Below are 13,352 nucleotides of genomic sequence, written 5' to 3'. Positions count from 1 at the left end.
TCTTCTATATAAATATAGCTGTCGTTGTCAACACCACCGCCCTCATTACCACCATTATCACCAAAAACATGTAGATAGGGAACAACAGATTATTAGATATGTTTAAAATGTTATGCCAATAGCATTAGGCACAACAATATGCTAAATACATTGTCTGCTGCAATGTACAGTCTAATGTTCTTGATTTTCCAGATATGTTTGCACTGGAGGGAGCACCACTCCGACCCCAACAAACGTCAGTGAAGGCTACCTGTGCCCACCTGGGCATTTCTGTGTTGAAGGAGCAGAGTTTGCACAGGGCTGTCCCATGGGTACATACCAACCCAACTACGGACAAGCCAATTGCACTATTTGTCCTGCTGGCTACATGTGCCTGGATGTAAACATGACAGCTCCATTGTTGTGTCAGCCAGGTGAGAGCTTTCCTAACTGACACTGCCTGTCTATAGGAAGTAACCAGTCCAAAAGATTTTTAATGGTGTTTTAAGATATTTTATACTTCTATGCCATTTAAAGCATGGAAAATGTTGTTACTTTGGCAACTGCAAGGTAAAAGTGATGTGGTATCAAGAGGGCAAATAACATAATTTACAGAAAAGTAATTCTTAAACTATTTAGTACCATGTTTAGATGGAAAAGATGCGTTATGAGAATATCAGTTGTATACTGTGGTATGTCAAATGTAAAAAATCTGTATTTTTGTAAAATATTTGCATGTTAAGGTTTCATTGATGTTGTCGACTGCCTTCAGGTTACTACTGCCCCTACAATGTGACCCCCAAGCCTTGTCCTTCTGGCACATACAACAATCGGAGTGGCATGCAGGACAGCACCCAGTGCACAGATTGTCCACCAGGCCGTTTCTGCCAAGGTGTTGGCAACATCAACCCAACGGGTAAAATCAAAATTCGTGATTGACTTACATTTGTTATTTTTACAGCTGTACAGATTGGTAAAAGAATTTTAAACATTTATTTTTGTTCTGTCAGTTTATTTGGAACAGGAAGTAAACAATCTCATCTGAAATATAACATTTTCATCCTTGATAAGGAGAAGTAATTTTATAAAACATTATATAGTGCTGATACAAGATTGGTTAGATGTTTTGTTTTGTTATCTTTTTTCTTGATCTGCAGGAGAATGTGACAAAGGCTACTTTTGCGAAGGCGGAGCCAAAAGTACTATTCCTGTGGCCACCACAAAGTATCCTCGCAATGGTCCTTGCATTGCAGGACACTATTGTCCACAAGGCACCACATCAATGCTGCCTTGTCCTGCTGGAACCAACCGTAGCAGAACTGGTAAGGGAAGACATTTTGTTGATTTTGTTGAGACACAGATTAACATTTCTGCGTTACATTCTTGTGTTTAGTCCTCAGGTATGTGTTGGGTCCATCTGCCTCTTGCTTGGTGTAGGATGCAGAAATTTTCCACAGGCAGCTCTACAGCAGACTTTGTAGTTAGAAAACATGTTATGAAAACTGTGGGAACCCCCTGTGCAAATATCTTGCCTTGATGAATACAACAATGGCAGTGCTCCTAAGAATTAGATATTCTAACAACAATAATCTTGGACTTTATTTCAAGGCATGACAAAGAAGCGATAGTTTAATTCTAGTACTCAGATCTTGGTGTTGGTGTATCCTAACTAGACTATCGGAGACTGTAGGCGAAGAGCCAGAGTGTTTAGTGCCACAGTCTAGATGGCAGGGACTCATAGTGTGATGAAAGATACATCCTCGCAGAAATTGTTGTTAGGTGCAGGAAAGAAATAATGGTGCAGAGGGATAATTATTAAGGAAGTGAACAAAATATTTAGTAGCTGGCCTCTACAACTAAAGTACTTGCATTCATGTAAATCTGTAAAAATTGTTTTCTCATCAAAGGGTTTGTGACTTTATGAACAGGAGGTTCCTCCATAAGTGACTGCCTGCCATGCCCTGGGGGTCATTATTGTGCCAGTGATGGGCAGCTGCAAGCCACAGGTCTGTGCTCTGCTGGCTACTACTGCCCTGCCAATGCCAGCATCATTTCTGCAACTCCTTCTGGGTTTGAGTGTCCAGCTGGATATTTCTGCCTAGAAGGTAAAGAAATTGAAAATGCAGCTTATCATTTTCTCCCCGTTACAGGAGATTAGTTTTATAAGTCCATGTATGCTTGTATTTCATAACAACAAAAGGAATTTATATAATGCATTTCCTGACTTAGCAAAAGGCTCAACGTGCTTTAAAAGAGAAAGGTTAATAAATGTGCATAACACACATACTGACACAGTCCAATATATGTTTGCAAACAAATGGTTAAAAATAAAAACAAAGGAAAGACTAAAATCCAGATTGTACTTACCGCCTTGGTGGGAATGACACTTAATGAAACAAAGTGCTTCCACTATCAACAGTCTCTCTGATTTTGACAAGCATGTCATCTTATTAACAGTCTCAGTGAATCTCACAAGCATGTCACAATATCAAGTGAATGTGAATGTGTCATGCAAACCTCGTTGTCTGCATTGCCAGGTTCCTCGGAACCCACACCTTGCCCTGCTGGCCAGACTCAGATCAACAAAGGGATGTCATCTTGCGACCCTTGCCCAGTTGGCTACTACTGCCAGAGTGCAGTATCCCCCTCCCTAGTGGACTGTCCTCCTTACCACTACTGCCCTCAAGGTCAGGGAAAATTAAGCTGCTTTATTCTGACTTTTAATTACCATCCAAGAAATGAGGACATAGTGTGAATAAACTTTTAATGTTTTCATTTCAGACCTGACATTTTTACGTCTCCTCTGTTCCTTGAACTGTGTCATGATTTCTAGAGTACATGCATCAGATTAACTAACAATGCACTGTTACTAGCCCAAAAATTAACATACGAAGCCTAGACTGTGCCAGGTTCATCATGCTATATAATTCGTACTGAACATCTGAGTGATACATTGACATTGTACAACGCACCTCTCAGAACTGTTACATCACTTTTGTGAAGATAATAAAGCACTGATTAAAAAATGACAGGTACTGCTTATCCTGTGACATGTGAGAACGGGACATTCACATACGACAACATGACAAACCTGCAGTCACAGGCAGACTGTCAACCTTGTGTGGCTGGTTATTTCTGCAGGTATGTCTCTATATATTTCCAGTTAATTTTAAAGATATGCATTATATAAGTACCAGACAATTCATATTTTATTATATAATAAACAGCTCTACTGTTTTTTCAATAGACAGTTCATAATTTGGTTTTTAGTAGATGATCCACCTTTCGTTCTCCAAATAGACTTTGTTTAGTATCCAGCAGAAAACTACTGTTTTCAGTGGATAGTTTGTACTCTGCTGGCTATTCTGTATCTGGGTGTCTAGTAGGTGTTTAATATATATAGGTTTTTGGAAGATGACTCATATCTTGATCTTAAATCTGCATTTCTAGTCTTTCACTTTATATTTGGAGTTCAGTAACTAAATCACCTGATTTCAGTACCTAAGTCATGTAATATAGACATCCTGGACATTTGCAGACTTGGGCAGATTTATGGTAACTGCTCTTCCGGCTTCTACTGCAAGTCTGGTTCCCGTGATGACATGCCCAATGCTACCCAGGACTTTGCTGTGTGCCAACCCAATTCTGAGTGTGCTGGCCCTTGTCCTGCAGGCTACTTCTGTCCAGAGGGCACGCAGCTTCCTGTCCCATGTCCCAAAGACACGTACAGAGATATTACAGGAGCCGAGCAAGATTCAGATTGCTTTGCCTGCCCTGCTGGCTTCTTATGTCCTGAAGGTAACAAATAGAATGGTCTGAAACATCTGGCTGAAAAAGCAAACTTTTGATGATTAGAAAAAGTAACTTTTTGCACATGAAAGCAGCTGGGCATGCAGAGAATTCCCATAGCTTGTTACTAGTGTGCTCAGCTGGAGCAGGGGATTATAAGTTTGAGGTTTACCGTGTTTGGGTCTGTGACAGTAACTCTTTCCCTGCCCACTCAGCAATTTTCCAGGATTAATAGGTACCTGAAGGTAAAGATGGTGGAAGGAAAAGGTTGGACTTGGCCATCTATTTACAGTGCTTTAATGATGGCAAAGCACTTGTTTGCCATATCCACGGATACTAGGCTGTAGGGTCCTTGGTCTTTTTCTATATGTAACAGAGAAATTTGTGACACATATGAATGCATGATTTGAGTGAATCAAAAATGACTACAAATTGCAATGACTTTCTGCAACAATAGCCCTGAGATCACAGAAATTGTATATGCAAATTAGAAGTCTTTATCTCTTCTATACTTTTACATCTAAAGTGTACAATGTGCAGGTCCTGAGTGAGTTTTTTTAATGAAAATATTAGAATGGGGGGAATGTGTAGAGGTTTAACATTGTCTCTTCAATAAAAGATGAGATCATCTTCAGAAAACATAAACAGTGGAAAATTATTAACTTAACCAATGCTGTTTAATAATAAAAGTAGCAGACATGGGTATTTACTGCACATAACAAACCAACAGTACCATAAGAAGAATCACCAAACACTAAATGAAAATCCATTGATGAATTAAGTCATTGTTAAAGAGGAAGAACATAAAGATGTACAAAAAGCTGCAAGAAAAAGCTGTTGCGAAAAAGAAATATACTGTAATACTGAAAATGTTAATAATAAATACTCTTTGTTATGTCTTGCTGTCAAACAAAAGAATAGTTGCAGAAAAGGCTAATCAGCTGTGATGTACTGACTGGCAAGTAGAAAATATTTGTTTCAGGCACAGACAACCCACAGCCTTGTCCAGTGGGTCATTACTGTTTGATGGGTAACGGCACAACACCTTGTCCACGGTTGACATACCGAGACACACCAGGAGCAGCAGTTATCACAGACTGCCACCCCTGTGTTGCTGGGTACTGGTGTAACTATACTGGTGAGTTAAAATACTGTTGCAGATGTGATACACAAAGATTTTTCCCAGTAGCATTCACTTTTTGGATAACATAAAACCTATTTATCTTAATTTAAGACACAGATTTCTACTGGCTGCTTTATCTGTCTGCTTTAGGTATGGCCAATTACTCTGGCAGCCCATGTCCACCAGGATTTTTTTGCTTGGAGGGCGATGAACCACGCCTTTGTCCTGCAGGAACCATGCATGATACCCCAGGATCCTCTGGACCAGATGACTGCCGACTTTGTCGTGCAGGATATTACTGCCCCAATGACACAGCCAATACACGAGTAAATTGGTTTATGACCTTTAATTTGTTGTGTAGATGTTCCAGAAAATATGATGATGGTGGATTTATATTGTTTTTATTGTATAAGTCAATTTATGTTTGCCTTTTTCAAATTTAACAAAATAGTTGAATATGTTTTCATTGGCATTTTTGAAATGTGCCTTTTTCACCAAATAGGGTATACCCTGTCGCGAGACCTATGAATGTCCCAGGGGTGCATCCATTGAGATTGACTGCCGACCTGGTCACTATTGCAATGGTACAACAGGCATACCACCAATCTGCTGGGCCGGCTACTATTGTCCCAATGCGACAGACACACCCATACTCTGTGAATATCCTTACTACTGTCCTGAGGGAAGTAACATGACCCTTACCTGTCCTTTGGGGTACATGGCTGAAGGGCACGCAGGCGTGCGAGACAGTCTGGCTAAATCCTGTCGGATATGCCCACCAGGTTACTATGGCAATGCAACTGATCGCTCTACCTGTGAGGTTTGCCCAGAAGGTTATTACTGTCCAGCAGGCACAGGACATGGAACGGACAATCCCTGTCCCATTGGATCTTACTGCCCTTTGGCTTCATATCAACCCACACCTTGTCCAGTTGGCATGTATGGCAAGGTCAGGATTTTTTCACTGTTATTTTGATATTGGCATGTTTGAAACCAAACTGAGAGCATAAACAGTTATGAGCACACGACTGATATTTTGTTTCTTATATTTACAAACAGAAAGAAACTGCTCAGTACAGCATTTGAGAAAAGAAAACATTAACTCCAACAAGGGTAAACCTTCCATGGTAGAGGGAGAGAGAAACCAGAATTGAAGCTAAATAAGATCAGTGGCAAAAATCTGGTATGGTGTTCAGAGATTTCTATAAATCTGTTCATTTTTCAGGTTTTGCTTGCAACGGCATTCTCCCAGTGTGTTCCATGTCCTGAAAGAACCTTCAATAACCTGGAGGGGCAAAGTGCCTGCAAACCCTGTGGCAGCTTTTCTTCTGCACCACAGGGAAGTGCCTACTGCTCATGTTTTGGAAAGTATCGCACCTTCCAAACATCTGGTGGGGCCTGCGTGTGTCAGTCAGGTTACATCTACTACAATGAATTGGATGAGAAAGATGAGAGTGGGAGTAATGGTGCAGAGAACTGCCAGCAGATTGTTGACAAGAGATGCTCATCATCGCAATTCAGGAGGGCCAGTGATCGATCATGCAGAAGCTCAAGTGACTTTGACTGCAGCACTGCATGCTACAGTGGCAGTGGAACTGTGGATGTCAGCCTTGGAAGGTACGAATCCAAATCTGGCTTGTTTAGATATCAGGCGATCCCAGTCTTGTCAAGTGCTGGTTAGCAGTGAAATTTAACAGAGTGATAAGGGTAAATTTGATAAGGGGAAAGATTGTATGTCAGGTGGAGTGGAATTGTTAAATACAGAAACATTTTGAATGAGCATCTTCCTTTCATGCAAAACAGATGCAGCTGCTCCCAGTACAAAGATCCTGAGGAGATCTGCAATGCCACTTGCAGGGCTACAACAGCTCCTAGCATGGCACTTAAACTGAACTCTGATGGTACCATCACTCTGACCATCACTGACTCAAGTGGATCCAGCACAGCTGCAGTAAGATTTTGAAAGTTTGAAAAAATAATTCCTTTCTGTACTAGCTTTTGTTGTTTACCTTTAAAAGCGCCCACTTAATAATTGTTTGTTAATTGCAGAAGATGACAGATGTCATTGGCCCAAGTGAGTCTACTGTAGAACCCACCAAGTTCTACGTTGTGAATTTCTATCAGGATGTAATAACAGCTTCCTTGTACCCATCTACTGCTGATGCTCTGAGTGAAGTTCAGTGTAAGTACCAGAAAAGGAGACATGAGTAAAAAATTAGTGTCTTTGCTGATAACAATATTGCTTTCTGCAACATTAGTTTTTCTTTATTATTTACTAAAATGCAGAGTGTGTGTGTGTGTGCATGCATGTGTGCGCAATGCCCATATACATTTAAAATGTACTTCATGAGATGCTGTGAGATTTGTAAATTACTAGTTTAAATATAATTTTCTTGTATGCAACACATGTTAACTGACACATAAATTAGAAGCAAATCTTGTACACTGTAATATTTCTCACAGTCTGAGGTCATATTCTGAAGATGTATGATTTCTGCAAAATCTCTCATAGATGACCTTCACACACTGAGTACCCGAACAGTTTCCGGGCGTCGACGTCTGCTTGCCACCAGCATTCCTGGAAACCAGATTGCTAACCCAGCATTGTGCCTGGAGCAAAATGAAATGGTGCTGTTTAAAGTGTGGATTGATCCCAGCAACCGCAGCAGTAGCAACTACCCAGTCTATGTTGCCAATCACTTGTACAACACCAACCCCACGTTTGACTATGGTCCCTTCACGCAGCTGGCATACCTCATTGCTAACACCAATGTGTCTATTTCTTCATTTGCACATGTCTTCACTGAGGGTGGGACGTATGTGTTCAGAGATTCTCAGGATTCCAGCAGGTTAGCTCTAACAGATGCATGCATACATTTCATTACCTCAGTCTCTGACATAAGTGTTGTGCTGTTAGAAGACAGTTGATAAATATGCAGGTGTACTAATTATTGTTGGATAATACTTTTTACCATCATTGTTTCATCCAATGCTTTGATTTTTGTCAGTGCATATAGATAAAATCAAAGAGAATCTGCACAATAAAATGTTCTTTAATGGCTTTATGACAGAATGGACCATAGTGTGTTTGCAAAGAACTCTTTCAACTTGATAAACATGACACCTTCAGGCCAGGCCGTCCTGTCAGTGTGCGTGTGTGTGTGTGCCATATTACGAATCCTGTCACAGTTTTTGTTAGGATGATTGTTATGCTGTCAGCTGATATAAAATTAACACAGTCAAATTTATACTCTATCATGGTCTGTAAAATTCAGCTTGCATAGAAATTAGGCTACATTAAAACTAAACCATTTTCACCCCAGGGACATCATCATTGAAGTGAAGCCATCTGGATCTACTTGTCCATCTACTTCCTCCCCTGTCACCTCTTCATCACCCAGCAACCTGGCTAACTTTGGTGTCTATAAGACAAGTGTTTCTAATGAAGAACCAGATTGGGCACTGATTATTGGTGAGTTATGAAGATACACAAAAATGTTTTAGAGTTTTTTTAACTAATTAAAGCAATTAAGTTTTGAGCATATCTTCGAGCATATCTTCTAGCTACCATTGTGCTATTGCTATGATCATCTGATCATCAGTCTTCTGAAAATTGAATCGGCATAATCCCCAAACTGCAGATTTTTATTGTGGTTTTTTTTTCAAATTTTGCAGGCCTCTTAGCCTTTTTTGGTGTGTGTGTGATCTTGCTGATTGTTGCTGTGGTGGTCTGGCGTCCACGTGATTCTGTCATTTATCCCTTGAAACGCTGGAAACCACGATATCGCAGTCTTGGGGCACCTCCACCTGTACCTTCATATATTCGCTACGATGTTGACAACTGGCCTGACAAAATCACGTATGGTTCATTTTAGTTTGCCTATTTAGCCACTACATTTATTTATCAGATTACAAGATGGTAGAATGTCTGTTTAGAAGCAGTATCTCTTCCATGAATCTTAACTATTTGTTTTACCACACAATCAAGAGATGAAATGGAACATGGTCAGGTTAAAGACAGACCTTGTTGCACAGCATTTAGAGACTTTGATGTGATTATGTGTGCTTTTCAGGGATCCTGATCTCCTTGGGCCACGTCCAGCAGTAGTAGGAGCTGAAGCCAGTGTCTTGGTTGCAATTGGTCAGTGACAACTTTAAAGCAGTCACTGAGCTAAGACTTGCCTTAATGGTTAGGTGCTAAATGAGAGATAAGAGTCTTAGGAAATTACAGATTTGACTAGTTCTATTAGATGTTATGCTGAAATAGTGTCACTGATATCTTACATAATCCCATGCCTCCTTCAGTATTTCCTGTTGATATTCTTGTGTAATTTTTTGCAGAATAATGACTAAATATTTATATGTTCTCCTCCCCATATACATATTTTATTCAAATTGTTGCTGTTTCATCTTGGTTTTTTTTTAAGGTACAAAAGAGGTGCAGGAACTAGAGAATTTCAATGTTCGAGTCCTTTATGACAAACTAGAAGATCAGAATCTGCACCTGGCAGCTCAACTGGCTCGTCAGAAAGACGACCTCGACCATTTCTACAAATCCATCTGTAATCAGAATGATGAGCTGTGCAAACTACTGAATAACCTTGATCCTGCAAAGCTGGAGAATCAGCAGTTGGGGATTGTCAGGGAAGGGTTGCTGGGTACAAGCTCTGGTGAGGGTGGCCCTACCATCGTGAATGCCAGCATCACTGCAGGTGATGGAGCCAATAGGCTGAAATATGCAGGTGGGTCTCATTTAACACTTGGTGTGGATGTAGCACAAGTTTTTATAAATGCCATGTATATTGCTCTCATTTTCTGTGATCATAACTAAATATAATTTTCAAATGTTTTGGACTGTCGCCACAGCCTTATCACCACCGTCACAGATTTACTATACCTTGAAGTTTGATGAGATATTGAGTGTAACAAATTCACCAAGTGCAGTGATTTATCTCTCTTATAACTCAATCCTGAAAATTTGTTCCCTCCTTCATTGCAATGGCTGTGCTTAGTTGGTAATATGCTGAGTGCTTTCTCCTTAATTTTGATTTTTATTTTTTTAATCATAGGATCTGGCATACGTGAGGCTGAACTCATGGCTTCTCTGAAGCTTCTTATTGATCGCCTCAATACTGGCAACATTCCACTCAGCAAAGAAACATGGGAGAAGTTACAACATGGTGCTCCTGATAATGGCATACACAGCACCACAAAAGTTTACCATGTCAGTGGAGGAGATCTGGTAGGTGTCAACTTCTACTCCTGTAGGTATGGTGTGTGGAGTGAGGGGGAAGGGAGGTGGTCAAATTATCACCCTTTAGATCAGGTTGAGTCTCTTTAATTTATTATGTTTGTGATACATTAATCATGCCTTTATTTGGGTAGTGAGGGATGTTTGCCTGAGTTGACCTTCCCCACTGATCTTTACCTGTTAGAAAATGGACTGCAGCATTGTTTATTTATATGCTATTTTTAATGTTAAAGAGTGGTAGCCAAGGGGAACTCTTGCGGCAGCAATATGGTGAGCAAATGCAGCTGGAGCAAGAGCTGGCAAAATCAGAGCAGGAAGCTTATGACAGTGCCATAAGAAGTCTTGCAGAGTCACGACGCAAGACGGTAGACTCAGTGATGGAGTCCCTCACTTTGAAACTACAAGGTGAGTTGGAAGAAACTTTTGATCCTACATTCACTACAAGGATAATCACTTCGCTAACATTTTCCCTAAACCTACATGAGATTGTGTTCAGCCAAATTCACAAGTTTGTTAGTAGTGCTTCTCGAGGAAGATGCTGAACAAAATCTGGAAACATAATGAATCACATCAAGTTCATAATGAATCACATGTTTATGCAGATTCACAAGCTTTAGAGGTGGATGTTAGGCTTGAGTGGCACTTCTGCACTGTTAATGTAATTAAAGGACTAATGGAGTGAAAATTTTCATGAAGTGGTTGGGTAAAACTCAGTGCAAGATATTATTTCCCCATATCTGGGTGAATGCCCTTGCTTCTACCATGAGATACGCCACCACTAGCACTAACATCACTTTGAACGGCAAGGTCAACAACACAGATGTTAGGATTGTACATGGATATGTTTAGCCAGTAAGAGAACTGGCATATAATAACGTCAGATTTGGTGAAATAGTATAGCGCATTGAGCTTTTATTTGATCATTAAAAATAGAGAATCTTTGAGAAGAGCAGGACTGGGGCTAGGGTTTATCATGAAATTCATCAGAATTGTAAACCGAAGTCTCTGAATTTAGTGAACTTATAGCTTTCATCTAAGTGGACACCACTGACCTGGTATAGCTGCTATTGATACATAATAGATCATGTACTGAGCTGTGATATGACAACATAATGACATTCCTGTATCAGAACCAACATCCCTTATTTGGACGTGACTGCCTCACAAATCTGTCTTGCCACTGCCACCAGTTTCACTGCCTATGATACTTATAATAGTCAGACTGTCAAATGCTGTCATTGCTGTTTAAACTAAGACTTTCCCAAACTCCACTATCCATCCACAAGATGCAGCTAGTTTACTTTTGAGGCTACTGCAATTGTCTGTATTAATACAATTCTACACTTCAGATGCCACCATCTTGATCCTTGTTACTGCCATTTTTAATCCACTTACCTGCAGGAGACCTAAAAGATTCTGAAGTCCAAGACATACTAAAGGAACATGAGAAAGAGCTTCAACAGGCCTTAAGTAAACACAACCAATCTCGACAACGACAACTTCAAGAACTGAGGTCACGATTGTCAGAGCAGCGGCGGAAGAGAGAAGCTCAACTGAAGGAGAAGCACAAAGCAGAGGTTTTTTTCAAGTTTATTCCTTAATCAGAAAGATAGAGTTGCCAAGCATTCAGACTTGCTAGATCATCCCACTTTGTGTGTGTGTGCATGTATGTGCGTAATCCCCTGTCATACTGTACCTATCACACAAACCATGAGCTTTAGGTCATCATGATACTGTGTGCTAATCGTCTTTCTGTTCTTTGTGGTGTTCCACTCAAAGGCTAAGCAAGCAGGCATACCACCACCACTGGACAATGCTGATACCACAGAAATTACCTTGCACACTGAGGAAGCTTTGCTGAATGCTGCACACAATGAAGAAATCGCCAAGCAAACACAAGCAGAGACCACTGTCATTCATCATCTAAGTGACCAGTATCGCAAACAGATGTCTGCCAACATGTCCAGTCATATTGTAAGTAGTAATTCAATTGTGTGTGCTTGATACTGGAAGTTTAGTCTTTTTCTGTGAGCCTTACTGTACATCCATGTCTATGTCTATATATATAATTATTCAGTCTGTTGTTTTTTTTTTGACCCCACAGACCATTGCTCTTTAGTTGTAAATCGCTGAGAATTTCTAGAAAGGTACAGGTTGTTTATTCTTTTATAGCTCATATGTTATTTGTTTTCCTGTCCCTTGTATGCTGTCCATCTTTTGTTCTTGCACTAAGAGCATACTCCTTAGGAATGTAAGTATGCACATTACAAATTTAGCATTTATTATTATTATTTATTGCAATGTCCTCCCTTTCAAGAATAATGTCTTCTTTAAGTTGGCACATTTTGGTCTTTAAAAAAATGAACGAAAAATCAATACCTCACAAAAACATTACTTTGAAATGATTTTTATATAATGAAAATTAGTAGAAATTAACTGTTTGTGCTTGAAGGGAATAGTGTTTCTTTATATTTTACACACATATAACTGCTTGCCCATAACTGCTGTTAAAATAATGTTTTTCTTTTTATTTGCGAACAGTTACAAGGGAAATAAAGCTAACAGCTAAATCACCTCTCTATAAGCTACCTTAACTTAAATTTAATAACAAGATACCTAGTTTTTGTTCAAATGTAATGCCTTTGTTGTGAATCAAGCAAAACATGACCGTGTGGGGTGATGTTCCACATTTTCTGACAGTTTAATTGGTGCAGCAGATTATCAGAATGACTATGTATCTTGTGATTACTCTTATTCTAGATAATTTTCATTCACTTTTAGGATGATTCAAGTTTACTTAAATGGCTTACTGTACATAAATATTCCTCTTTCAGTGTAGCGCCCTAGTTCAGAAAGATATAAAACTTTACAAATATGCGTGAAGCATCAGCACCAGCTTGGCACATTACTATCAGTGGCAGGCTAGTGTATCAATGTTGTGTTTATAGGATACAATACGAAGGCTGGTGTGTAAATTTTATATTAATAGGACAGAGCGTGATGCTTTCATGGCAGAAATAGCTTTATTTGTAGGGGAGGTAACCAGGCAAAAAAAAAAGGCGATTTTTTTTTTCTCACAGCTCACCAGTCCATTCCTTGCAGAGCCATTGGCACAGATCAAGTTGTAATGCCTATTTATAACACATTTATAAGTACAAGAATGTAAATGTATCTTTACATAGTAGACTGAGGTGAAGAGTGCAGGCAACC

The 13,352-nt window shown here is 39.7% G+C and overlaps 1 protein-coding gene across 2 annotated transcripts in view; it reads left to right on the top strand.

The window, feature by feature from the left end:
• Positions 1-13,352, top strand: part of LOC112553744 — a 78,639-nt gene that overhangs the window by 53,813 nt on the left and 11,474 nt on the right. For both annotated transcript variants that reach the window (XM_025221160.1, XM_025221159.1), the window contains exons 80-101: positions 193-413; positions 752-895; positions 1,137-1,301; positions 1,908-2,084; positions 2,517-2,666; positions 3,012-3,120; positions 3,518-3,777; positions 4,751-4,906; positions 5,042-5,217; positions 5,394-5,840; positions 6,117-6,508; positions 6,695-6,842; positions 6,941-7,073; positions 7,404-7,740; positions 8,215-8,363; positions 8,567-8,750; positions 8,965-9,032; positions 9,319-9,633; positions 9,961-10,133; positions 10,376-10,547; positions 11,544-11,719; positions 11,922-12,116. In XM_025221160.1, coding sequence (XP_025076945.1) covers positions 193-413; positions 752-895; positions 1,137-1,301; positions 1,908-2,084; positions 2,517-2,666; positions 3,012-3,120; positions 3,518-3,777; positions 4,751-4,906; positions 5,042-5,217; positions 5,394-5,840; positions 6,117-6,508; positions 6,695-6,842; positions 6,941-7,073; positions 7,404-7,740; positions 8,215-8,363; positions 8,567-8,750; positions 8,965-9,032; positions 9,319-9,633; positions 9,961-10,133; positions 10,376-10,547; positions 11,544-11,719; positions 11,922-12,116 — 4,447 coding nt within the window. The remainder of the gene's footprint in view (positions 1-192; positions 414-751; positions 896-1,136; positions 1,302-1,907; positions 2,085-2,516; positions 2,667-3,011; positions 3,121-3,517; positions 3,778-4,750; positions 4,907-5,041; positions 5,218-5,393; positions 5,841-6,116; positions 6,509-6,694; positions 6,843-6,940; positions 7,074-7,403; positions 7,741-8,214; positions 8,364-8,566; positions 8,751-8,964; positions 9,033-9,318; positions 9,634-9,960; positions 10,134-10,375; positions 10,548-11,543; positions 11,720-11,921; positions 12,117-13,352) is intronic.

The sequence above is a fragment of the Pomacea canaliculata genome, linkage group LG13 (assembly GCF_003073045.1).
Source record: "Pomacea canaliculata isolate SZHN2017 linkage group LG13, ASM307304v1, whole genome shotgun sequence".
Lineage (NCBI taxonomy): Eukaryota > Metazoa > Mollusca > Gastropoda > Architaenioglossa > Ampullariidae > Pomacea > Pomacea canaliculata.
This window is presented reverse-complemented; position numbering and strand designations above follow the sequence as displayed.